The 26,321-nt window shown below is 44.4% G+C and overlaps 1 protein-coding gene across 1 annotated transcript in view; it reads right to left on the reverse strand.

Annotated features, from left to right (window-relative positions):
* Positions 1–5,713: 5,713 nt before the first annotated feature.
* Positions 5,714–26,321, reverse strand: part of LOC117710366 (reversion-inducing cysteine-rich protein with Kazal motifs-like) — a 43,925-nt gene continuing 23,317 nt past the window's right edge. The window contains 8 exon segments of the mRNA XM_076935275.1: positions 5,714–7,286; positions 8,024–8,179; positions 9,991–10,064; positions 16,384–16,761; positions 20,907–20,982; positions 22,374–22,437; positions 23,550–23,721; positions 24,504–24,626. Of these exon segments, the coding sequence (XP_076791390.1) occupies positions 7,065–7,286; positions 8,024–8,179; positions 9,991–10,064; positions 16,384–16,761; positions 20,907–20,982; positions 22,374–22,437; positions 23,550–23,721; positions 24,504–24,626 (1,265 nt within the window). The 3' untranslated portion in view covers positions 5,714–7,064.

Raw genomic sequence — 26,321 nt, forward strand, 5'->3', positions numbered from 1 at the left:
GTGTGTACTTGTGTGTGCACATGTGTTGGGAGGTGCATGTATCACTGCTTGTTAAAGTTTGAAGTCAGGAGACAACTTGCTGAAGTTGGTTTCCTCCTACCATGGGGACTCTGTGGCTGAACTCAGATCATCAAGCTTGACAACAAGTAGTGTCCCCCACTGGGCTGTCTGCAGGCTTCCCCCCCCCACTCCTACCCCCATCATTTTAAACTAAAAGTTTTAAATCATACTGAAAATAAAAAATTCTCTTAGAACACTGAAATGCAAAATCAAAACAGATATTTACAAATGAATAATGACTGGACTATTGGTATTGTTGAGTGTGGGTTAAAGTTGGTTTTGATGTGACCAAATTGACCTACTGCCCACTGTGACTCTGACCCCATGCTGGGCCTCATCATGTTCTTCACCTTCACCTCTTCCCTCTTCTGTAGAAGGAATATAGTGATACTTGGATCTCTCTCTCTCTCTCTCTCTCTCTCTCTCTCTCTCTCTCTCTCTCTCTCCCCTCTCCTCTCCTCTCCTCTCCTCTCCTCTCCTCTCCTCTCCTCTCCATCCCCTCCCTCCCTTCCTTTTTTAAAAAACAGGGTTTCTCTGTTTAGGATGAGGCTGGCCTCAAACTCCTGCCTCTGCTTCCGAAGTGCTGGGATTAAAGGAGTGCTCCACCACTGCCTGGCAACTTGGGGCAAGTCTTAACACTCCATGAAGTACAGTTGTAGAGCTCTTACCACACCTGCAACCTCAGACCCCTGAGGCTGAGGCAGGAGAATTCAAGTTCAAGCCCAGCCTGATGGAGTGATTCTGCCTCAAAAACAAAGAAAGAAACAGAACCAACCAACAAGCTGACTGAGCTCTTAGATGCAGACATTCTCAGGTGTCCATCAAAGTCAAGGTTTTGGTGCACAAGGCTCACATGTCTTTGTATGGAGGAAACCCGATTCCACTGCTTAGATTCTCATTGCCAATGACATCTGAATGTGTCCATTCAAGGAAACTCTGTCACATCTACTTCAGTTCCTTTGGAGAAAATATTCCAGCAACTCAGAATTTTTCCTTGACATACCTTTGAGTCTGCTCCTCCAGATCCAAGTTCTCGAGTGGGAACCTGGGTTGATGGAGCCTGGGTCCTGCCCTCAAGTCAGAACCAGAAAGAGGACAAGACACACTCCTGCCCATCACCGTCAGGCCTCAGCTGCCTTTACACGGACTCTTCCACTTGCTAAGCAATCTAATCCAGCTAACAGCCACCACCCCCTTCTTTTCTTTTTCATTGTCTTTTTCTTTCTTCCATTCTGATTTTGGTTTTAAAAGAGGGTCTCAGGTGTCCTTGAACTCTACATGGAGTCAGAGATGACCTTGAACTTCTGAACCTCGTGCCCCTATTTCCCATACAATGACATTACAGACATGTATGCCCACACCTGGCAACACACACAAAACCACACCACACACGCACATATACACACAGAGAACACACACACATTATATACATGCCCCATACACATCACATACACATATATACACACACTCCATACATAAGCACACAACACACACATACACACAGAACACACATACATCATACATGCATACCATATATATGACACACACAAATTACACTATACACACACACATCTCACACAACACACCCCATGCACATCACAAACACAAATACACACCACACACATACATATACAGAACACACATACCACATACAAACCCTACAAACATCACATGCACACACATACACATTCCACACCACACATACATATGCAAAATATACCCATCACATATGTACACACAAAACACACACCCTATACACATTACACAGACACACATATATACCACATACATCACATACACATACCACACACATATCCCTCCCACAACACCTCCACCCCCACCACCAAGCACATCACACCACACACACACACGTTGTTTCAGTATTGAGGCTAGAACACAGGGTCTTACACAGAATAAAAAAGCCCTTTGCCACTAAGCTACACTGCAGCGGCCCTGTTCTCAAAAGGGGGAGAACCTGTTCTCCTATTTCCTCAGTCTCCTGCAGACACAACTCGTCCTGGTCTGTGTCTAAGCTCTTGTGTCTTTGGGAATTCTCCTTCAGCCTGTGGCTTATGAGATAAGCTGTACTCCAGGCATAGCTTTAAGCTTTGGTTCTTGATCTGCGGAGCTTTGGGAAGGGAAAATACTCACTGTAACAGACAAAGGGTTGAAGATGATGCTATGAGGAAAATGGCAGAGAATTTCATCACATTGTTACATTTCATCATCATTATTTCATGACACTTCAGGATGGAGCCTAAGGCCTTGACCATCCATGCTGGGCACGCCCTCTGTCACTTTTTATTATTGCTAGAAAACCTGGGTTGTAACCAAAGCTGCACCTGGAGGGAAAGGATGGCACGATAAATGTGGACCTGAGCTCTGCGTTAGACGCGGTTCAGAATGTCTGCTCTGCTTTTATCCATCTGTGTAACCTCAGAATCAAGGCTCTGAACACCTGTTCTGACAGGAAATAGAGCTCAATTCCCGACTCTCATCAACTTAGTAAGGTTAAGGTCGAATCTTCTTTTTAAAGGCTTTGGTTTATATATTTATCTAGTATGTTAAATTTCTCAAGTGTTTTTTTTTTTTTTTTTTTTTTTTTTTTTTACATCATTTGATTCTTATTTTTGGAAGGCTAAGACAATGGATTAATTCCTTCATTTCTCATTTTTATATCATAAATTGTTATTAGTTTAAAAACCTTTTTTTTTTTTTAATTTTTGAGAGTATAATTACATCATTTCTCTCCTCCCCTTTCCTCTCCCACCCTTCCACATACCTCTCCTTGCTCCTTGTTCTTTTTCAAATTCATGGCCTTTAAAAATAAACTTTTTATTCTTTGTGAATTTTATATCATGCACCCCAATCCCATTCATCTCTCTGTCCCTCCATATCCTCTCTCCACCCGTGCAACCTCCCCACCAAAAGAAAACAAACAAAAACCATTCTTGCCAAGGACCCTGCAGGGCACCCTTTTGTCCACACATCTTTACTGCAAAGAACTGTTAATTGCAGTGAGTCTTTGGTCTGGTTCGGGCTCTGGTTTCTGCTACACTTTGAATACAGGATCCTCACTAAGACTCTTCTCAGATATCTGGTTGTTGCCCTGTTTTGTGGTGGTCCTGTGGCTTTGGTTCTGGAGGACCAGTCCCCTCACACACTCCAGCAGATCATAGCTGGGGTAGATATTGGGGTGGGCTAACTCAAAGCCCTGGATCTGAGTCTGGAGAGAAGCTAAACTGGTCAGCCCACCAGCTCTCCCATGGTCAACACCATCTAGGGTTGGCTCTCCTGTGCTGCCCAGGCATAGGGCCACTTGTTGTTATTACATGCAATTCAATGTATTATTATTCAATGTATGTTATCACATGCATATATGTATATGTATATACACATACATTCTAAAATACAACCTGCTCGGTCTGTATAATGTTACATGTATGTATGTTTTCAGGGCTGACGATTTGGTATGGGATAACCATTTGGTGTGTGTCTCCCGGGGGAAGACTATTTTCCCTACTCCCAGCATTCCTTAGGTACCTGAGGTCAAGTCTTCTTGAAAAAAAAAAACCACACATTTATTTTATATGTGTGTGTGTGCCTGAGTATGTACCACATGTGTGCAGGAGTTCACAGAGGTTAGAAGGGGGTCTTGGCTCCCTGGACCTGGAGTTAGAGATTGTTTCGAGATACCATGTCATTGCTGGACCTGGGCCTGGGACTTCTGCAAGACCTGTAAGTGCTCTTAACTTCTGAAGCCCTTAATATAAAGTCTTAATTGTATTAACTGTGTGGTATTAGAAACACTGTGTAGAAGAATCCCATGAGAGAATTCACTTAGCATGTTTGGCACTATGCTTAGAGGACAAGAATCCTTGGACAGCCTTGAGGAAATGGGTCAGGAATCTTGATTCTTCTTCATCATTTATCATGTGACAGTTCTCCCAGTGAAAGGTGAGAAACAAAACACAAGCTGTCCCATCTCAGGGGACAACTGTACCGGGCCTCCGAGTGTCTTCCAGGTGGGACAGACTGGAGGAACAAAGCGAGGCTGTGTGACTGGAGGATGGTATTGAATGCCATTCTGAACAGGAGAGGTGTGTGGCGTCTACCGCTTGGCTGGAGACAGAGGTGCACACAGCAAAGCCAGAATGGTCACTTCTTCTTGGAAAAAAATAGTGTTTTCATCTTAAGACTGATAAGCAGAAACTGCAGAGGCAAACACGGAACCAGGTTGTGTACTGAAGTGAGTGAGGTCTGTAACCAGAGCAGTGGCTCTGGCTCTTTGCCATCTAACTCACCTGCACTCAAGTGTGTGTTGGCTCTAACAGCAGCAGTATAGCCCGTAACTAAGCCAGTTACGGCCCTCGCTCCCTCTGGCCAGTAACTAGTGTGGGAGCTTGATCCTGTCGGCCACAGAGAAAGGATAGATGTGGAGATGGTTCTGAGAAACAGTTCCTACCCATAGAAGCCACTGCTGAGAGAAGGGGCTCCCTGTGGCTCTTACCACCTATCCTCATGCTAGAACACTGACGGTCTGCAGACATGACAAGCTATGGATGGAATGGAAGGCCCTTTTTATACCGTTACCTCAGCCAGCCTGTCTTCCTCCTGCAGAAGGCCTTTCTTCTGCATTCACAAGTGCTCCCTGTTTGGGTAAGCTCCAGGGCACAGGGATCTCTCCTCAGCGAACTTCTCTGCCTGTGGATCTCAAGATCACTGCTGGGGTAGGAGTGGGTGTTCTAGCAAGAGCTCCACTTGCTTGGTGGCTGGGAAGTCATTATGATTTGAGCACAAGGCAGTTGGATGTCCACTTCAGCATCAGAACCTTTGAGGACATTATCCCCCAAGCTAACCCAACTCTATCACCATTCGGGGGTTCTTGTGATTATAGTCCCAGGGCGGGATTAACTTTAGATTTCCCCATTCATATATTCCCTCACCAACCTGACTTACAGGCCATAGCATACCATACCCACCCTTCTACTAGGAACCCTGTCAGTCCTGGCTCGTCTGTCCTCATGAGGATGGCATCATTCAAAATACTCATCACCTCTCCCCAAGACAGACGCCACCACCACAGGAATCCTTTATATTCCCACCCAGACTTTTTGCTCAGGAACCATCATGTAACTTTCTCTGGCCACTAAAATGTAGCAGAAATGACTGGCACTTGGGAGTGGAGACTTCAGGAACAGTTGTGGATCTGGGTCTTTCTCCCTTCTGTAAGGACACAGCAATGGGACAGCATTGAGGAGAGCTGCAGCTGGGGTGGGGGGGGGGCAGGGACATGATAGGGTTGGTGTGCTTATCCTAAGTAACTGATGGGATTAAGTAGGTCCTCATCAGGAGACCCTACATCCCCACACTGCACAGTCATCTGTCCCCAAATGTAACCTGGAGCTGGAACATGAGGCCAAGGGAATAGACCTGCCTGTCTGTTCCTGTCTTGGAAGCTTCAGTCTGCACTGGGCTCTGCTCCTGGCCGTGCCTGGGTGTTTGATGCACGCTTCACTCTCCTGCAGGCCTTGGCCTGGATGATGTGGACGATGTCACTGCAGGACCTCTCACTGCACAGTGAGGACAAAGCTCAGTCAAGGGTGAGGAACTGTTTCATTCCAAATGTTCACATTGCCGGAAGTACACATGATCATATAAAATTACTTTTATTAAAATAGAAAAGCTTTCAAGTATACTGCTGTATACTATATATAAAACATACATAGCATATTACAGTATACTATATATAGAATATACATACAATATAGTCTGGTATGTTGAAAACATTTAGACAGAAATAGGCAACTGTGACCGAGCACTGAGATCCTCTGAAAGCCTTAAGTGCCCACTTTTCACAACATTTTGGTATAATAAGCATATTACTATATTTCAGAGGGTATATATAACACTGGAAATACTTCATGTCAAATCTAAGTTCAGGTGCATACAAACAGGAAGTATTACATTAATAGCTTATTTCAAACTGTAAAACATTCAAAGTATCCAATTTCTTAGACAACATGCAAACATTTTAATATTTAGTCTGACATTTTAAATATATAAACCACATTCTTTATAATTCTATATAAAAGGAAAGTCAGACACACACTTAACCACACTGTGCACATTACAAAAAGCAGATGTGTCTTTATGAACGGAAAAGTATGGGACTAACACACATGATTGTCATTTTACAAATATGGCTATTCACTTTCATAATAAAATTAAAAATCATGTACTATTTACATGAACTACTAATTATCTTACTTTTTGGCAATTATATAGTAGCAGCAATTGGTTTAAAGTCTGATCTTTAAACCTGTGAACTTGGTGAGTACTGATGAGTGCATCTGGCTAACACAAAGCAGCCTGACACAGATGCCTGGATGCTGTGGGCCACCCCCATTCACAGACACAAACCGCAACTACTGAGAGGGCCGCTTGTCAGACAGGCACATGCGTGTCACTTGGTCGTCTTGCTTTTGCTAAGCACAGAGTCCTGCCTTAAATTTCTGTGGCGTCAGCCTGATGAGCTAATGATAATTTTAACACATTTTCTCTCCTCCCACTCTGTCATGGCAGTGGCTTTTCACTGAGCCCTCAGTTTCTAGACACACAAACAAGTACACAGCAGCCTCGACACTTACACGAACTGAGGAGACTAGGGCACAAACCCAACGACAAAGGGGGCTCCTCCTATAAAGTGACCATGTCATTGGTCAGTGATGGTAAATTTGCTTTGGGGCAGGGGAGCCATCTACTGAGCAAGTGTAAACTGGCCGGTGATCCACCAGTAAGAAGCATCGTCTTCCATTACATTGGGAGAGTCTAACTTATTGTTTTAAAAACCAAGGCAAAACCCCTAATATTGGCAGATTAAAAAAATACTGTGTGGTGCTAAGAGGTGACATGCTTTCAGTTGGTCACCAGCTAGCAGTGCTGAATGTCTTTCACAAGGTGGGACGGCTGGGTCGAGGAAGGCTTTGCAGTTTTGTGTGTGGTCAGGGACACATCTGGACCAAGTGCATGGTGATGCCCAGGCTGAGGAAGAGGAGCAAGGAGTGGATGGGAGGCCCGCTCACAATAGCAAATGACGGGAGACTGCTGGAGACCTGCACTTGGGAGATGATGAGGGCAGAGAGCGGGACGTGGGACGCCAGCGTGGGGCTGTCGGAGTTGATGAGGGACTCGATTTTCTCAGCCTCCTTATTGCAGGCCTCAATCTGCAAAGGAAAAGATCCTTTCAATATAAAACCTCAGAACCTTGAACAGGGCCTGGCAACAAGCTCCTGGCACACGTCAGAGAGAATGGCCACCGAGGCACTCTGCTTCCCTCTGTCCTTATTGTCAGAGCTACTGGTAACTATGGTCTTAACTGATTACACACATATAAGTGCATTAATGGAAATTAGAAACTGCAATGCCACTGCACTCGTCAGTCAGCCACTTTTAGCTTTGCACTATAGCATACCACACACTGCCTATCTACCAGCCACAGGAGATGCTTTTACTTCTGCTTTAAACGTGAGGACACAAACAGGCTTGGACAGAGGCAGCTGGAACTGCTTCCATTCACCCACCCTTGAGTCCTCGCTACTTTCTGATGAAACCTGGGCCTACACCAGTGAGGTTCCATGGCCTCCTGATCCACCGGTGAGGAAGAAAACTTGGGCCCTTGAAACTGACTCTGATGGACCTCCTCTGGAGATACTGGAGGCTTTGGCTTGGTCACTGCATGCCCCCTGCCAGTGCCCTACTCCTCAGGCCTTGGTGGCCTCATCTGCACAATGGGAAGATTTAGTGTGGCAGACTCCAGTCATTCAGAGGCTGCCTTGCCCTTTCCCCCTGCCCTCTCCAACTTCCGAGGTGCTCACACTTCCTTACCCCGTAGTCTTCTCTCCACTGTTAGTCCACTAAACTCTACACTGGCAAGATGGCTGCACAGTGTGCCGACTCTCACCTGCAAAGCTTTTGGATAATGGTCCACAGGAATAATCAGGATCACAATTTCTGACTCTATGCTCAGGTATCCAAACACGTCACACTGCGGCACAGACACGTGCATGCGGATCTTCTGAAGAAGCTCCAGAACTGTTATTGGCTTCTTGTCTGTCACCTGGAAGACATCCAGGGCCTGGAATGGATCTCTGCTGCCTAGGCTACTCTACTTTAGGTAGAGAAGAAGTACTCTACTTAAAAACAGTACTTTTTTTTTTTTTTTTTTTTTTTTTTTTTTAGCAGGGCCTTGCTATATAGACCAAGCTAGCTTTAAATTCATGATCCTGGCTCAAAAGTGCTGCTTATTTATTTAGGTTCTTTTTGTGTTTGAAATAGGGTTGCAGGTAACCAAGGATGGTCTTGAACAACAACAACAACAACAACAACAACTTCTTCTTCTTTTTCTTCTTCTTTGATTTATTTATTTTCTGTACATGAGTACACTGTAGCTGCCTCCCAACACACCAGAAGAGGGCATCAGATCCCATTACAGATGGTTGTGGCCACCATGTGGTTTCTGGGAATTGAACTCAGGACCTCTGGAAGAGCAATCAGTGCTCTTAACTGCTGAGCCATCTCTCCAACCCCAGTCTTGAACTTATCCTCCTGTCTCTACCTCTCAAGAGCTAGGAGATATATATATATATATGTGTCTATATGCTTGCTCTATCTATCTATCTATCTATCTATCTATCTATCTATCTATCTACCTGCCTGTTTGTCTGAGAGAGAGAGAGAGAGAGAGAGAGAGAGAGAGAGAGAGGAGGAGGAGGAGGAGGAAAAGGAGGAGGAGAAAGAGGAGGAGGAAGAAGAGGAGGATGATGAAGAGGAGGATGAGGAAGAAGAAGAGGAGGAGGAGGAAGAGAAAGAGAAGGAAGAAGAAGAAGGAGGAGGAGGAGGAGGAGGAGGAGGAGGAGGAGGAGGGAGGAGGAGGACAGACAGACACACACACACACACAAACACACAGGAGCCAGAGGTCAATCCTGGATGTCATTTGGGAGCTGTTTATACCCCCTTTAAAAAACTATTTTTATTTTATTTTGATTATGTGTGCATGACTTTTGTAAGGGTATTGTATGCATGTGCAGGCACCATGGAGGCTGGTGTTGCATGTGGCTGTAAGCTACCTGGTGCCTTGGGACCCGCATCTGAGTCCTCTGAAAGAACAGTAAGCACAGGAGCACTTAGGGACTGAGTGACTCACATTGTTTTTAAGACACAGTCTCTCATTAGCCAGGAACTTGCTGAGGAAAGACCTAAGCTGGAATCACAGACCTCACATCAAAATGTAAATGTTCTCTGTGTGGTGGGACATACTTGTAATCTCAGCACTGAGGCAAAGACAGGGTCGCTGGGGCATGCTTGCCAGCAGTCTAGCTGAATGAGAGAGACTGTAAACACAAGGCAATGACTAAGTGAAGCATCCAGCTGAGGGATGGCGCCAGTCCCATCAGCACTTCTCAGAGAGTGAGTGCTTGGAACAGGAGAGCACCGGCAAACAGTCCTGTGGGAACACAGGTCTCAGTAAAGACAGGAAGGATGCTCTGGCAGTGGCAAGTGTTTCCTGTTGCATCACCAGGGTTCTGGCTTCCCAAAAGAGAGCAACAGGAAATGGAAAGATGCACAGACAGGGAAGGTGGCTCCTTGGAGGACAGGATGGGTGCTGTGAGGAAGTGGGGTGCAGAGCATCTGGGTTTCTACCACTGTTGGCCAAGTGGCCCTGACCATGCTCTCTGTGCTGGCAGGGGCTTTTCTAAGGGCACAGCAGGAGGGAGCACAGGTCATGTGGGCACCAACCCCTGCTTTATTGATTGTGCAAGTCTAGGGACCTGGTTTATCTATACACAGAGACAATACATTCAGCTCTCAAGGATTCCTGAGATTAGCAATATGCTTTCAACAGTCTCTGGCTTATGACGCAACCTTACCTTAGCAATAGTGTCCAGTTTTTCTTTGTCAAATAAAACCCGTAACATCCCAGCACATAGTGGGCAGCAAGCCCCTGTAACAGAAACCATTTTTGTGTGTTCAGAATTAAAGCAAGGAGAATCCAAAATTACTGGTGAGGTGACCAGGTCCCAGGTGGCCTTCACCCGACTTCCTGATGATTGTATTTTTCAGCTGTGCTCAAAGACCAACCCAGGATCCTAATATCACCAAAGCTATCCGTCCTCCGAAAACGGTCCTCTGGGGATGCAATGCGCAGGCTAAGGGGCTGGGGAGTTGTTACGTGCACCTCTTCTGTGTCCCCTTCGCCCGCGAATAAGGACACGGAGGCAGTAATTGGGTATCACTACAGACGAGGCTTTACTTGTAACAGCAAAAGCGGAAAAGACGGAAGAAACCGGAAGAGGCTCCCTTAAATACACCCTAGAGTGACGTATTCACTTCTGAATGGCTGCTTGCTCACCACCCAATATTACGCCTCGGGATAGGCCAGTGACCTGGCGCTCTTTCTGCCTGGCAGCTGCGCAGAATGATTGTTTACATCTGGAGAAGACACGCGGCCAGTGCCATCTTGGAAATGCAACTGTGTAGCCACTGAAACAGCGGCTCACTACATCTCCCCCTGTTTAAATTATTAATATGAAACAGCCTTTTGCCGATTAAATGTAGTAACAAATAAGATTCGAACTCAAACCCGATCAAGCAAACTCCATCTTGGGGGAATAAGCGATCAAGAGCTTATAGCCCGAAGATTTTTCCTTACCCTAACCAGGTGCAATAGAAGCGAGTCCTCTGGGTGCTAAGGGCTAAGGAGATATAAAGAGAATTGACACCCATCCCTGTGCAATGGAGTATATATAGCTCCCAGGGGTGCGAGGGCTGTCAACCTATTATTAGGTACCACAATTATTTAGGCAAGAGCTGACTGGACTTGATCTCCCATCTATCCCAGTGCAATGAGCTGAGCTCCTGGGGTGCATAGACTGAGAGGGTCTCTGTCATAGGCTATTTTCTAGCCTAGATCGTCAAATTTCAGGGAGGGATGCTTGCTCCAAGGCTTGCGAGTGCTTAGGCTTTAAGCTACCTTGTCACTTATTTTGTTGGGCTCTGAGCTTACAAACCAACCATCTATGAATACTAATTCACATCATAGGGCTGTACCAATCAAGCCTATTCCCGCTCTTTAGAAAGAAAGAAAGAAAGAAAAGGGCAGAAGACATTTAAGAAGTAAAATCTCCACAGGAAACAGGGTCCATCCACACTCCATCAAGGCTGGAAATCCGGATTTGCAATTGCTGTTGTACCTGGTCCAGCTTCCCATTCCACTTTCCTTTTAAATAAGCAGAAAGATTATGGCTTTAAGTAAATGCATCATTCACAAATCTTAGAGGTGTAACACCTGGATGTGGGGCTGCTGACACAGCTTATTTGAGCCACATCTGTGAGCTGCTTCACATGGGCTAGAGCCAATCAACTCTTTGATTGACCAAAGTCTATTTTAAGTCTCCATAACGATGTACTGAGATGGGCACAAAGGTAGGCACATGTACAACCGAGGCTAGGTCTAGTGATCCATTTTAGCCTTGTGCTAAAAAGCATGTAACATTCTTACAATCCAAGATATCAGAATTATTCTGAAAGTTGGATAACATAAAGAAAAATGAAGGGTCTATACACACCAACACCGATTGTGCAGATGTATTCCCAAAACACCTTATTAATTTTTAATGTTATTTAAATGACTAGAGATATTAAATCTTGTAGCCGAAACATTTTGCACTTTATGAAACATATTTAACAAGACAAAGGCAGATATACCCCTTTTTAACATTTAAAACAGTGGCTACAACACATAATTTAATTGTGTTGAAGCAGGGTAAATTTAAGAAAATATATATATGATTTAATTTTGGACTTGTATCCCTTTGAAAACATTAAACAGAGGTTTTAAATCCTCTTATGGTAAGCTTAAAATGAGGTTTTAGTCAAATAATATCTCTTAACAACTTTTAAAATCACTAAGAGTAAATCAAGATTAAAAGTAAACTATTTTTCTTTGCATGTACACTCACAAGCCAGAAGATGGCGTTAGATTCCCACCACAAATGGTTGTGAGACACCACGTGGCCGCTGGGAGTTTAGCCTTTATATTTTAAATTAAGACCAGCCTTTAATGGCTGAGCTATTTCTAAAGCCAAATTGACTCAAACATAGAAAGACACTGTCTTTGAATACTTTTTTGGAGTAACAAGTATTTTAAAAAATTTAAGAGCTCGCTATATTGAAGCAATAGCTTGTAGAAAAAAATTTCTTTAGAGAAATCCACTAGTAAAATATCACATATGAATAATACACACCAAAAGATTTAACCTCTTACCCTTTTTGTATTAAGGCAACAAAATTTGTATATATATGTAAAATATAAAACATTACCCATTTTGTGAAGCAATTATTTTTTAATAAATATTGCTCCATGGGCTCTTAAACATTATGAATAAATTTATTACCTGTAAACCTTTTACCTTTACCAGAAATGTAAAGGAATGGTATAAAAATATCTTTTATGTAAACATTTATTGAAATGGTAGCTGGAGAAGACATGTTAGGCTGTATAAATCTTAAATTTGAACTTTATTTTGGATTAATTTAATAACCAATCTTTTTTGTCCCATGAGAATATCGGATAAAAGCCAATTTTATTCTCTAATAATTGTAACACATATTAAAGGAATCTAAGGCATCTTATTTTTAACAACTTTGAATATAGAGGAATTAAAATAATTTGAACCATATTTCATAAGCACATTTTTAGGATCTGGTCTTTAGACTCAGAACGAAAGCTGGTTTTTCTGGCCGCAGTCTGCATGTCTTAATTCAAATGTAAATGCACTTAACCTCCCTCTGTCTGCCTGCCTGCCAGTTTAGGCGCAGTTCCGAACTGAGTGATTTTGCTTTTAATTAAAACCTTAAATTTGAACTAAAACCCTCTGGAACAGTTTAAGATTTTACCAAATCCCACATCGATATACTCAGTCAAAAATGGCAGGAGAGTCAGAGCCGAAATCTTGTAATCCAGCTTCCTTCTTTCTGATCCTCCGACAGCTCCCGCTCCTGCAGCCGCATCTGCACCACGTGGGGGCCAGCGACTCCAGGCCGCGCTCCGCCGTCGCTCCGCCATTTTGGCTGCAGCAGCCGCGTGGGGACCCAAATTAAATTGTTTCCACCTGTGAAATAAACACAAACAGCTTCCCACCCCGGGCCACAGCAGGCCCTCAGCCAATCTTGTATCCTCTTGTTCTTACGAGGGACAATGGCTGCACGGCACCCAGCCATGACATCCTCAAATATCATCTTTTCCATCACTGGCATTGCTTGCTCTGAGCCCGCAGGACACTCCCTGTGTGCCCGCAGCTGGAAGGCAGCTTCCCAGGGCAGACTGCCTCCCTCCTCTGTCTGCCTTTCGCGGCACGCTCCCTTGCTCTGCCGGGCTGCAAGCCGCCACATGTAGCAGAGCGCAGACACCTCTGCAACCGGTCTGACCCAGGCCCTGTCGCAGTGTCTCTGTTCCCACAGCCCGAGCTGAGAAGCACGGCAGGGGATCCTCGAGCCCGAGCGAGCCGCTGGCTCCGGCCGAGGTCGGTGGGGCTGGGCTGAGTGACTTAAGATCCTTCTTAGTCTTATCTCAGAACGGCTATCCTTTGCACAAGCGACTACTTCCTCCTCTATGCTCTCCTCCTCGGAGCTGCCCAGTTCTATGGAGTCAGGCTCCTTAATGAAGTCCAGGGGGGTCCTTTTGACCTCCGTTCTCTCTCCACCATCTGGTGGAGGGTCCTCAAGCTTAATGGACTCTGCAGTAGCCCTTGTTCCTTTTGAGTACTCTATCTCTCCAGGCTCTTTGGCCTGACCTCCAGGCTCCTTGGCCTGATGCCGGCTAACACTAACACACTCTGATTCTGATAGCCTGGAGCGGACCTCTCTTGAAACCTCTTGACTTGCCCTAATAGCAGAAAGCAACACAAACAGGAGGCTAGCTATTGCTGCGGTGGCAATGGGTGAATATCCACCCGCAACGAAGGTTTCTGCCCCAAGCATACCTTCCAAAGGTGACCCCGTATCCTGTAGTTTTTTAACCCGCCCCAAAACTTGGGTGGTCTTCCGCGGCGCCTTGAAATTCCAGGGTTTCGGCTCCAGTTGTTACGCGCACCTCTTCTGTGTCCCCTTCGCCCGCGAATAAGGACATGGAGGCAGTAATCGGGTATCACTACAGACGAGGCTTTACTTGTAACAGCAAAAGCGGAAAAGACAGAAGAAACCGGAAGAGGCTCCCTTAAATACACCCTAGAGTGACGTATTCACTTCTGAATGGCTGCTCGCTCACCACCCAATATTACGCCTCGGGATAGGCCAGTGACCTGGCGCTCTTTCTGCCTGGCAGCTGCGCAGAATGATTGTTTACATCTGGAGAAGACACGCGGCCAGTGCCATCTTGGAAATGCAAATGTGTAGCCACTGAAACAGCAGCTCACTACAGGGAGTAACAGCACACGGGCCTGCCTGCCTCTCATCTCCCACTCTGGTCCTGAACCAACAGCTTGTGCTGTGCCTCTCTCTGCTTCTCTGTCTGCATAAGGGAATTTCAGGGCTCCTGAGTGTTTGCTTCCCGTGTAATATATTCCAAACTACCTTAACCTGTTTAAAAACCACGGCAAGGGTTGAGACAGTCACATCTAGGCCACAATTAACAGAGTTCCCACCAGGTCCCCCCATCCCTTCATCAGCTCCATCAGGCAGTTCTGATTTGACAGTAGGGTCTTGGGGAACCTTATGTCCCCTCCCTTAGAACATGGTCTCCAGGAGGGAAGGCTTTGTTTTGTTCACTGCTGGGTCCCTGGTGCTTAGAATATTATCCTGAACACAGTGGGGGCCCAGTGCGTCCCTGATGAGCTCACAGATGGAGACTTTGGAGACCCAGAATAACCTGTACTGAGCAGGCTTGGAGCGAAGGCTCCTCCACTCCGTCTCACTGATAAGCATGTGTTTAAGGTGCACTGTCCCTGAAAACTGACGCTCACAGCTGTTTGTGTGAATGGGCTCTCTGTTCCTACACACAGCTGAGATAAGGTGACTCCCCACCCCCACCACTTCTCTCAATTATGCGTTTGTGTTCATCAAACACGACAACTATCCATTTAACTAATAACTAATTGTCCAAGCATTTAAAAATAAGTAAATGCTATGTATTTAATCCACAATCCTAATTTTTTAATTTAAATGCTATTTACCTGCTTATGTACTGACACCTGATATAAAATTTTGCTCAAAAAAGTTGCCATGCTGCTGTTTTTCTTTCTAATTTTTATATTAGATTTATTCATTTTATGTGTGTTTTCATGTATATATGTATATATGTATGTATGTATGTATGTATGTATATATGTATATATGTATGTATGTATGTATATATGTATGTATGTATGTATATATGTATGTATGTATATATGTATGTATGTATATATGTATGTATGTATGTATGTATGTATATATGTATATATGTATGTATGTATATATATATGTATGTATGTATGTATGTATATATGTATGTATGTATGTATATATGTATGTATGTATGTATATATGTATGTATGTATATATGTATGTATGTATGTATGTATATATGTATGTATGTATGCATATATATATATGTATGTATATATGTATGTATGTATGTATATATGTATGTATGTATATATGTATATATGTATGTATGTATATATATATATATATGTATGTATGTATATATGTATGCATGTATGTATATATGTATATATGTATGTATGTATATATATATGTATGTATGTATATATGTATGTATGTATGTATATATGTATGTATGTATGTATATATATATATGTATGTATGTATGTATACCATATGTGCACTCGGTGCCAGAAGAGGTCAGAAAGGGGCATAGTATCCTCCAGAACTAGAGTTACAGATGGTTATGAACCAACTCATTAGTGCTAGAAATTGAACCCCGGTCTTGTATGAGAACGAGTGCTCTTACCCTGAGCCAGCTCTCCAGCCATTGCCGAGCTGCTCTGATGTCAGCAGAGCCTGTCTATCTAAGGTAACCCATGGCATTGGGGTTAGCTCACAATAATCAGCCTATGAGTCCCTTTTCATTAGGGATAGTGTCTTCTACCGTATCCCAGGATGCCTGTACCATGGGCACCCTTCCTGTCTCAGCTGAGTCTTCCATCACAACTTTTCAGTGTTTACAGACCAGTGAACTCTCTTCTCGATGGCTCATTTTCTGGGGTGGATCAGCAAATCTTTCTGGTCCTACCCCTGCCCGGCCGAGGCCTCCAGCTCACCTGGTGGAATGATGGGTTTGCAGCCTATAGCTGAGAGGGAAGGACACTTCACAGCAGCACACTCGGCCACAGCACTGTATTCAGAGAGGACCCCCACAGCCTGGCAGGGCCCATAGTAATCCACTGCCACACGATCCGAGTAGGCAGCACACACACTACTGTACGTCTCACCATTGTGCCCACAAACAGGCTCTGTGGTCCTGCAGAAAGGCTGAGGAAAGACAAATAACTTTAGCCTGGAAACTTCCATGGTGCATCTTTCTAATTGTGAGCACAGAGCTGATCTCCCTATTTTCAGGAAGTGAAAAGACACAGGTTTAAGTTTGGGGGACCCTCTAAAGTCCTGGGGTGGACTAAGTAATAGGTCGTCACCAGATTAACTGAAAAGGCTTTTATTCCACTGAGACTGATACAAGATAAAAATATCCCTTCACCCACACTTCTAGTGATTGTGAAGGTCTAAACAGAAAGCTCGCTCTTCATGAAAAGGTGGGGCCTGACCATTTCATGCTGGGTATGAGAAAAGATCTGTGGAAGCAGATCTTCCAAGTCTAAAAGACTGAGTTAGGACTATGTAAAACAAATCTTAGAGATAGATGTTCATGTCACTTCAGACCAGTGGGAGAAGGTGGGAAGCAGGGAGTGGGGGGAGGGGAGACTGCTTTTCTTCCTGATTTTTTTCCTTCCTTCCTTCCTTTTTTTTTTAATTTTTTTTAACTTTTTTTTTTTTTTTGAGATAGGGTTTCTCTGTGTAGCCTGTCCTGAAACTTACTCTGTAGACCAGGCTGGTTTCAAACTCATAGATCTCTTCCTGCCTCAACCTCCCAAGTGCTGGGATCAAAGGCATGTGCCACCACTGCCTGACCTGATTTGTTTTCTATGGCAGCCATAGAACTGCGAACTGGTGAAGCCTAATGGCAGCGGAAGACCCCGGCATATGAGATGCTAGTCTCATGGCATGATCAACAAGAACAGCAGCAGCAGTGGAGTGGATCAACCTGAGCTCAGAGTGCTACAGTGAGCAGAGCTGGAAAAATGATGCCAGCCCTTTGGAGGAGCCCAGAAGATCATGTGTAGATCCCAGACACTGAAACAAGAAGCTGTAACACTGAAGTTGCCTTGGAGACCCCAAGATGTTCAAGCCATGGGCTATCTGCTGAGGAAAGCTGCTAACAGGGAGTGGAACCAGCCCAGGAGAAAAAAGTTTGCAGTCAACAAAGATGAAAGAAGAGATGGAGATCTGAAGACGGCTTTGACAACAAAGAAATGCAGATTTGGAGTTTGCCCAGCTGGTTTCCTGTCTTGCTTTGGGGATTACAGTTAACTGATTGGATGAATCTCAGAAGGGACTTTGAACTTTGGACTTTTAACACTCTTGATACTGCTCTAGACTACGGAGAACTTTTTTTTGTTTTTTGTTTTTTTTTGTTTTGTTTTGTTTTTGTTTTTTGAGATAGGTTTTCTCTATGTAGCCCTGGCTGTCCTGGAACTCACTCTGTAGGCCAGGCTGGCCTCAAACTCAGAAATCCACCTGCCTCTGCCTCCCAAGTGCTAGTGCTGGGATTAAAGGCGTGCGCCACCACTGCCTGCCTAGCGGAGGCTTTTAAAGTTGGACTAAATGTACTTTTATTATTATTATTATGCTATGGCTAGATATGGCCCCTATAGACTCATGTGTTTGAACAGCCCTATGGTCTACCACGCATACCCTCTAACGCGCATCCCCCGAGACTTTACCATCCATGGAATATAAAACACGAGTCGGGTGTATCTGCAGAACAAGGACTTTTACTCTTTATCACACACGTGGGAAAATGCGGAAGGACTGAGGTGAGGAAGGGGCTTGGCTTAAATACAGTCTAGAGTGACGTATTCACTTCTGATTGGCTGTTCGCTCACCACCCAACATTCAGTGACTATGGCACGCCTCTCAGCCTAGCAACTGTGCAGATCAATGTATTGTGGCTCCTAACATCTCCCCCTGTTTAAATTATTAAAATGAAACAGCCTTTTGCCTATTAAATGTAGCACCAATTAAGATTCGAACTCAAACCCGATCAAGCAAACTCCATCGTGGGGGAATAAGCGATCAAGAGCTTATAGCCCGAAGATTTTTCCTTACCCTTCCAGGTGCAATGGAAACCAGTCCTCTGGGTGCTAGGGCTAAGGAGATATAAAGAGAATTGACACCCATTCCTGTGCAATGGAGTATAGCTCCCAGGAGTGCAAGGGCTGTCAACCTACTATTAGATACCACAATTATTTAGGCAAGAGCTGGCTGGACTTAGACCTCTCATCTACCCAGTGCAATGGGCCCAACCCCTGGTGTGCATAGACTGAGAGGGTCCCTGTCATAGGCTATTTTCTTAGCCTAGATAGTCAAATTTCAGGGAGAGACTCTTGCTCTAAGTCTGCGAGTGCTTAGGCTTTAAGCTACCTTGTCACGCTTTTTGCTGGGCTCTGAGCTTACAAACCAACCATCTATGAATACTACTTCACATCATAGGGCTGTACCAAGCAAGCCTATTCCTGCTCTTTAGAAAGAAAGAAAGAAAGAAAAGGGCAGAAGACATTTAAGAAGTAAAATCTCCACAGGAAACAGGTTCCATCCGCACTCCATCAAGGCTGGAAATCCGGATTTGCAATTGCTGCTGTACCTGGTCCAACTTCCCATTCCACTTTCCTTTTAAATAAGCAGAAAGATTATGGCTTTAAATAAATGTATCATTCACAAATCTTAGAGGTATAACACCTGGATGTGAGGCTGTTGACACACAGCTTATTTGAACCACATCTGTGAGCTGCTTCACATGGGCTTAGAGCCAATCAACTCTTTGATTGACCGAAGTCTATTTTAAGTCTCCATAACGATGTACTGAGATGGGCACAAAGGTAGGCACATGTACAACCAAGGCTAGGTCTAGTGATCCATTCTAGCCTTGTGCTAAAAGCATGTAACATTTTTACAATCCAAGATATCAGAATTATTCTGAAAGTTGGATAACATAAAGAAAAATAAAGGGTCTACACACACCAACACCGGTTGTGTAGATGCATTTTTAAACACCTTATTAATTTTTAATGTTATTCAAATGGCTAGAGATATTAAATCTTGTAGCCAAAACATTCTGCACTTCATGAACCATATTTAACAAGACAAAGGCAAATATACCCCTTTTTAACATTTTAAAACAGTGGCTACAACACATAATTTAATTGTGTTGAAGCAAGATAAACTCAAGAAAATATACATATGATTTAATTTAGGACTTACATCCCTTTGAAAACATTAAATAAAGGTTTTAAATCCTCTTATGTTAAGCTTAAGATGAGGTTTTAGTCAATTAATATTTCTTAACAACCTTTAAAAATTACTAAGAGCAAATTAAGATTAAAAGTAAACTATTTTTCTTTGCATGTACACTCACAAGCCAGAAGATGGCGTTAGATCCCCACCACAAATGGTTGTGAGACACCACGTGGCCGCTGGGAGTTTAGCCGTTATATTTTTTAAATTAAGTCCAGCCTTTAATGGCTGAGCTATTTTTAAAGCCAAATTGACTCAAATATTGAAAGACACTGTCTTTGAATCTCTTCTTTTTTTGGAGTAACAAATATTTAAAAAATTTTAAAGCTCATTATATTGAAGCAATGGCTTGCAGAAAAAATTTCTTTAGAGAAATCCACTAATAAAATATCACACATGAATAATATACACCAAAGGATTTAACCTTTTACCCTTTTGTATTAAAGCAATAACAAAAGTTTTATATATATATATATATATATATATATATATATATATATATATAAAATGTAAAACATTGGCCATTTCTTGAAGCAATTATTTTTAACAAATATTGCTCTATGGGCTCTTAAACATTATGAATAAATTTATTAACTGTAAACCTTTTACCTCTACCAGAAATGTAAAGGAATGGTATAGAAATATTTTTTATGTAAACATTTACTGAAATGGTAGCTGGAGAAGACAAGTTATGTTGTATAAATCTTAAATTTGAACTTTATTTTGGATTAATTTAATAACCAATCTTTTTTGTCCCATGAGAATATCGGATAAAAGCCAATTTTATTCTCTAATAATTGTAACACATATTAAAGGAATCTAAGGCATCTTGTTTTTAACAACTTTGAATATAGAGGAATTAAAATAATTTGAACCATATTTCATAAGCACATTTTTAGGATCTGGTCTTTAGACTCAGAACGAAAGCTGCTTTTTCTGGCCGCAGCCTGCGTGTCTTAATTCAAATGTAAATGCACTTAACCTCCCTCTGCCTGCCTGCCTGCCAGTTCAGGTGCAGTCTCGAACTGAGCGATTTTGCTTTTATTTAAAACCTTAAATTTGAACTAAAAACCTCTGGAACAGTTTAAGATTTGACCAAATCCCACAGCGATATACTCAGCCACAAATGGCAGGAGAGTCAGAGCCGAAATCTTGTAATCCAGCTTGCTTCTTTCTGATCCTCAGACTCTCCAGCTCCGCCTCCTGCGCCCCGCACCTCCGGCCGCTACGCCGCTGCGGGCAGCTCCGCCCTCTCGGCTTCGCCAGCCAGCCACACTCCGGAAGACGAGAGCCTGTGACCCAAATTAAATTGTTTTCACCTGTGGAATAAACACAAATATAGCCCCTATCCCCGGCCTGCAAAATGCACCCAGGCAATTTCGCAGCCTCCCGTTCCCGCAAGAGGCGGCTGCTGCTGCCGCGGCTGTACGGAGTTCCGCCACTGCCATCGCTGTGCGGCGTTTTGCAAAAATCCTTTGTTCCATTACTGGCATTCTCTGCTCTAAGCTGTGCCTCCCAAGTGCTGGGATTAAAGGCGTGTGCCACCACTGCCCGGCTTGCTTTGTCTGCAACCTTCTCCCACCTGCCGGTGGTTCCATGGACTCTGCAGCAGTCCGTGTTCCCTTTGAACACTCCCTTTTATCACCAGGCCCTTTTTGTAGCCTGCCAACACACTTTAGTTCTGATATACCCGAGTAGCCATAAAACAATTGCGATATGAGCAAGAGTTTAATTAATGAAGTGGCTGCGGTGGATTTAAATCCGCTTGTTAAGATTTCAACTCCGGCCATACCTTCTAAAGGTGCACCCCGCACACCTGCAGTCTTTTTAACCCTCCTCAAGTCTCGGGTCCCTCCGCTGCGCCTAGAAGTTTCCACGCCTAGAGGTTCCTGCACGCCTGGAACTCTCGCAGCGCCTGGAAAACCCGGGTTTCGGCACCAGATCTACCACGCATACCCTCTAACACACATCCCCCGAGACTTTACCATCCTTGGAATATAAAACACGAGTCGGGTGTATCTGCAGAACAAGGACTTTTACTCTTTATCACACACGTGGGAAAATGCGGAAGGGCTGAGCTGAGGAAGGGGCTTGGCTTAAATACAGTCTAGAGTGACGTATTCACTTCTGATTGGCTGTTCGCTCACCACCCAACATTCAGTGACTATGGCACGCCTCTCAGCCTAGCAACTGCGCAGATCAATGTATTGCGGCTCCTAACACTATGGGAGCCAGGGGGTGGAATGTCATGGTTTGAATATGCTTGGCCCAGGGAGTGGCACTATTTGGAGGTGTGGCCTTGTTGGAATAGGTGTATCACTGTGGGCGTGGGCTTTAAGACCCTCATCCTAGCTGTCTGGAAAGTCAGTATTCTGCTAGCAGCCTTCAGATGAAGATGTAGAACTCTCAGCTCCTCCTGTACCATGCCTGCCTGGATGCTGCCATGTTCCTGCCTTGATGATAATGGACTGAACCTCTGAATCTGTAAGCCAGCCCCAATTAAATGTTGTCCTTTATAAGACACCTTGGTCATAGTGTCTGTTCATAGCAGTAAAACCCTAAGACAGAGATGTACAACCAAGTCAATTTTATTCAGGGTATCAGCCAGTAACTCTCAGTTTTGCTTCTGTTGTATGGATGTGATGGTTGGTTTTACTGTCAGCCTGACACAACCAAGAATTACCTTGGGAGAGAAATTATCTGTATCATGGCCTATGGTCATGTCTGTAAAGACTGTCTTGATTGCCCTGTGTGGACAGCAACACTTTATGAGCTGGGCCCTGAACAGTATAATCAGAGCAAGTGTGGACACAGCTATCCCTCTGCTCCTGCTGTGGGCCAGTGCTTTAGGTTCCTGTGCTGGCTTCCCTGCTCTAGTGCACTGTCACCTGGAACAAGCCCTTCCCTTCTTAGAGCTGGGTTTGTGCTCGGGGTGCTTTATCACAGCAGAGGTGAACCTGGAACCGGGACCTCTGACAGACAGTCGCTGGCTCTTTGCTCCGTTGTTACATAAGAAAACCTCCCCTCTTATTCTGTGTCAGGGTTTCCATGACAAAGACTGCAATTTTCTGCACAGACTTCCTTCCTCATCAGGATAGAGCTGTGAGTCTAGGTGGAGGCCTGCTCAAGTCTCAGAGGTGAAGACCCCAGGTCCAGAAACTGATCTAGGTCAGCCACACCTGCCTGGGGTCCCCACAAGCAGAAGACACCAAGGCCAGGCCAATCTGGCTTGGTGAGGTGACAGAGAAGGAAGTCCAAGTAGAATGACAGCAGCTAACACTAACGCTGCACTCTGAGAGGCCTCACGTCTGCTTCCTACAGGAATGCTCGACTAGAAGAACCGGGTGGCTAATGAGAACGCACCCACTTCTCTCGGCTGCTTTGCTCCTGCCCTTTCCTTACTCTCTGCTTCAGTCTTGTCTCTCCTGGCAGAGAATCTCCTGTCCTGCTCCTTTGGCCGTCTGATTTCACCTATGCCAGCTTTCCTCTCTGCTTTTCATAGCTCCAGCTCAGGGTCCCGTCTGGTCTGAGACCCTCTGAGGCCCCTCCCTACCCAGCTGCACTCATTGCTCTACGTCTGCACTTTTCCACGGGCAGCCAGGAGCTCTGTGCAGCTCGCTCTCTCCAGACTCCACACCATTAGGACTGGGATCACTTTTTCCCTTGAGACATTGCAACATGTAGCACAGTAGGACCTTGAACTCACAATTCTCTAAGTGCTGGGATTACATGTGAGCCACTAAACCCAGCTAGACTACTTCTCAATCCACTTTGTGCTTTCATCCTGTGGGACATTCATAGTGGATACTCTGTAATGCACTGGTCTTTGGCTGAAAAAGAGAAGTCACTTATGGCCTACCTTTGGCTTTTTGGACAGAGGTTAGGATTACAGGGATCCTTGGAGATACAAGGTCCAAACTCAAACTGATGGTCTTGGAGACCCACACAGCGAGCGATGCAGGCACTGGGGTAAGTGCGTCCATTCTGTGCACACACTGGGACAAACTGATCTGCACAGTTACAGGGCAGACCTGAGGAGAGAAAACAGCCTCACATGAACACATCTGCTCCTTCCTTACATGCTGATGAAGGCAAACCACTGACAAATCATACTGAAATGGAATTAATTAACTCAGGAAAAAGACAAAAACAAAACAAATCACTCCCACAACCCCTGACATGGATTTATTTATTTATTTATTTATTTATGAGACAGGGTCTTACTATGTAGCCTTGGCTGACCTGGAACTCTCTATGTAGACCAGCTTGGGGTCAAACTCAGATATTTGCTTGCCTCTGCCTCTTGAGTGCTGGGATCTAAGGTGTGTGGCCCCACATCTGGTTCTAACAGAGATTTTAAAGACAGTAAAGCTCTAAACAGCTAACTTTCTGTAACATGGCATTTCTTTCTTCTTTTCATTGCTATTTAATAGGTGTCTGCAGACCCAGGCAGAAGTAGGGCTATAGGTAGGATCAACAAATCTCATTTCTCCTGACCTAGCAAATCAAACTTAGAAATCAGATCATTGAAGTCTAGCTTGGGGGGTTTCCTGAATCTTGTTTGTGGGAGCCTGTGCAAACCAGTGGATGAGGAGAGGTGTCTGAGAAAGAACACAATGAGAAACAAAGCTAGAACGTTGTGGACCATAGACTACCTCACAGGGCTGTGCACTGGCTCCTTTGCAAACAGGAAGAAGGTATGTGCTCTCAGGTGGAATACTGATGCACTATGTGCATCTGCAGTTAAGGCAGGGCCTACACCGCGTAGGTGGGAATGAGTGCCCCCCGGACAGCCTCTGGATGCCATGGCTACCTGTGAAGGTGCGACGGTCATCGTCTGAACTGTGCTCACTGAGGCACAGACGGGTGGAACACACTAAATTGCCGGCAAAACAAGAACAGACATTGCAGTCAATAGTAAAGGATGTTCCATGGCCTGAAAGAAAGAAAACGTCAGTTACATTACATACTAAGAAACAGACCACAGGGCTGTGAGACGGCTTAGTGGGTAGACGCCTGAGACTCTGTCCACCTGAACCCAATCCCCAGACCTATGTGGTGGAAGGAGAGAACTAATCAAGTCCTCCAAGTTTTTCTCTGATATCCACAAATGTGCTGTGGCCCAGACACACTGACAGATACACACACACACACACACACACACACACACCCCAAACACGAATTAAAATTTGTTTAAAACTTTAAAAAATTGTGACAATTAAAAAGTCTGAAATTAAAAAATCTATTACTATTGTGTGTGCACACACATGTGGGTGCATGTGTGTATCACAGTGTGAATGTGCAGGTGGAAGGCAACTTTTCAGAGCTGGTTCTCACCTTCCAAGGTAGGGTCTGGGACCAAATGTCAGGCTTGTGCAGCAAGCAAGCCTCAGGGATCCTGTTGTCTGCCTCACCAAGGCTGGGACTGCAAGTGTGTACCACTATGCCCAGCATCTTCACATGGGTTATAGGGAATCAAATTTAGGTTGTCACAAAATGCTTTGTCAAATGAACCATTCCCCAAGCCCCTCAAAAAGTTTTACAATGTCAATTCTTGAAAGACAACTTATGAATACATAAACTAGGGGCTTACATCTAAGATATTTAATTTGAGACAAAGTCTCATTATGTAGCACTGGATGTCCTGGAGCTTGATTTGTTGACCAGGCTGGCCTCAAACAACAGGGATCTTATGTCTAAAATGCAGTGGTACACTTTTAGAAACTCATTTTATTGTCCATAAATTGCACCACCCCCATCCAAGTCTCCCTATATAACTCAGGCTGGCCTGAAGCTCACTATGTCACCCAGGGTTGCCTGACACCCAGTCTCTCAAGTGCTGGGATCACAGGCATGAGCTCCAGTGCCTGGCAGAGTGACTCTAGGAGAATCAGTTGTAACGTAGGGATAGTGTGATGCTTTGTATATGCTTGGCCCAGGGAGTGGCACTATTTGGAGGTGTGGCCTTGCTTGAGTAGGTTTGTCACTGTGGGTGTGGGCTTTAAGACCCTCATCCTAGTTGCCTGAAAGTCAGTATTTTCCTAGCAGCCTTCAGATGAAGATGTAAAACTCTCAGCTCCTCCTGCACCATGCCTGCCTGGATGCTGCCATGTTCCTGCCTTGATGATAATGCCTTGATGACTGAATCTCTGAACCTGTAAGCCAGCCCCAATTAAATGTTGTCCTTATGAGTAGCCTTGGTCATGGTGTCTGTTCACAGCAGTGAAACCTTAACTAAGAGAGGTAGTAATAATAACAATACCTATACAAGGAGGAACTCAGATGACTAAAAGAGATAATGTGAGGTAAGTCTTGGCATCATGCTTGGCATAGTCAGAGCTCATGGAGATGCACATGCAGGCCCTTCTTGGGAGGCTTCCAAAGGGCTCCTTAGAAGTTCTAGTACTTGCTGGCTGTGGTGGTGTCTGACTGTGATCCTATCACTCAGGAAACAGAGACGGGAAGATGACTGTACATTCAAAGCCAACCTGGGCTATGGAGTGAGCTCCAGGCTAGCCTGAGGTACATCACAGGATCCTATTTCAAACAGAACTTTTCTGCAGCACCCCTCAGTATTCTGTAAAGATTGAGAAGTGCTGTCCTGGAATGTGTGATGAGCAGACTGTATTCT

The sequence above is a fragment of the Arvicanthis niloticus genome, chromosome 6, assembly GCF_011762505.2.
Source record: "Arvicanthis niloticus isolate mArvNil1 chromosome 6, mArvNil1.pat.X, whole genome shotgun sequence".
NCBI classification, from domain to species: domain Eukaryota; kingdom Metazoa; phylum Chordata; class Mammalia; order Rodentia; family Muridae; genus Arvicanthis; species Arvicanthis niloticus.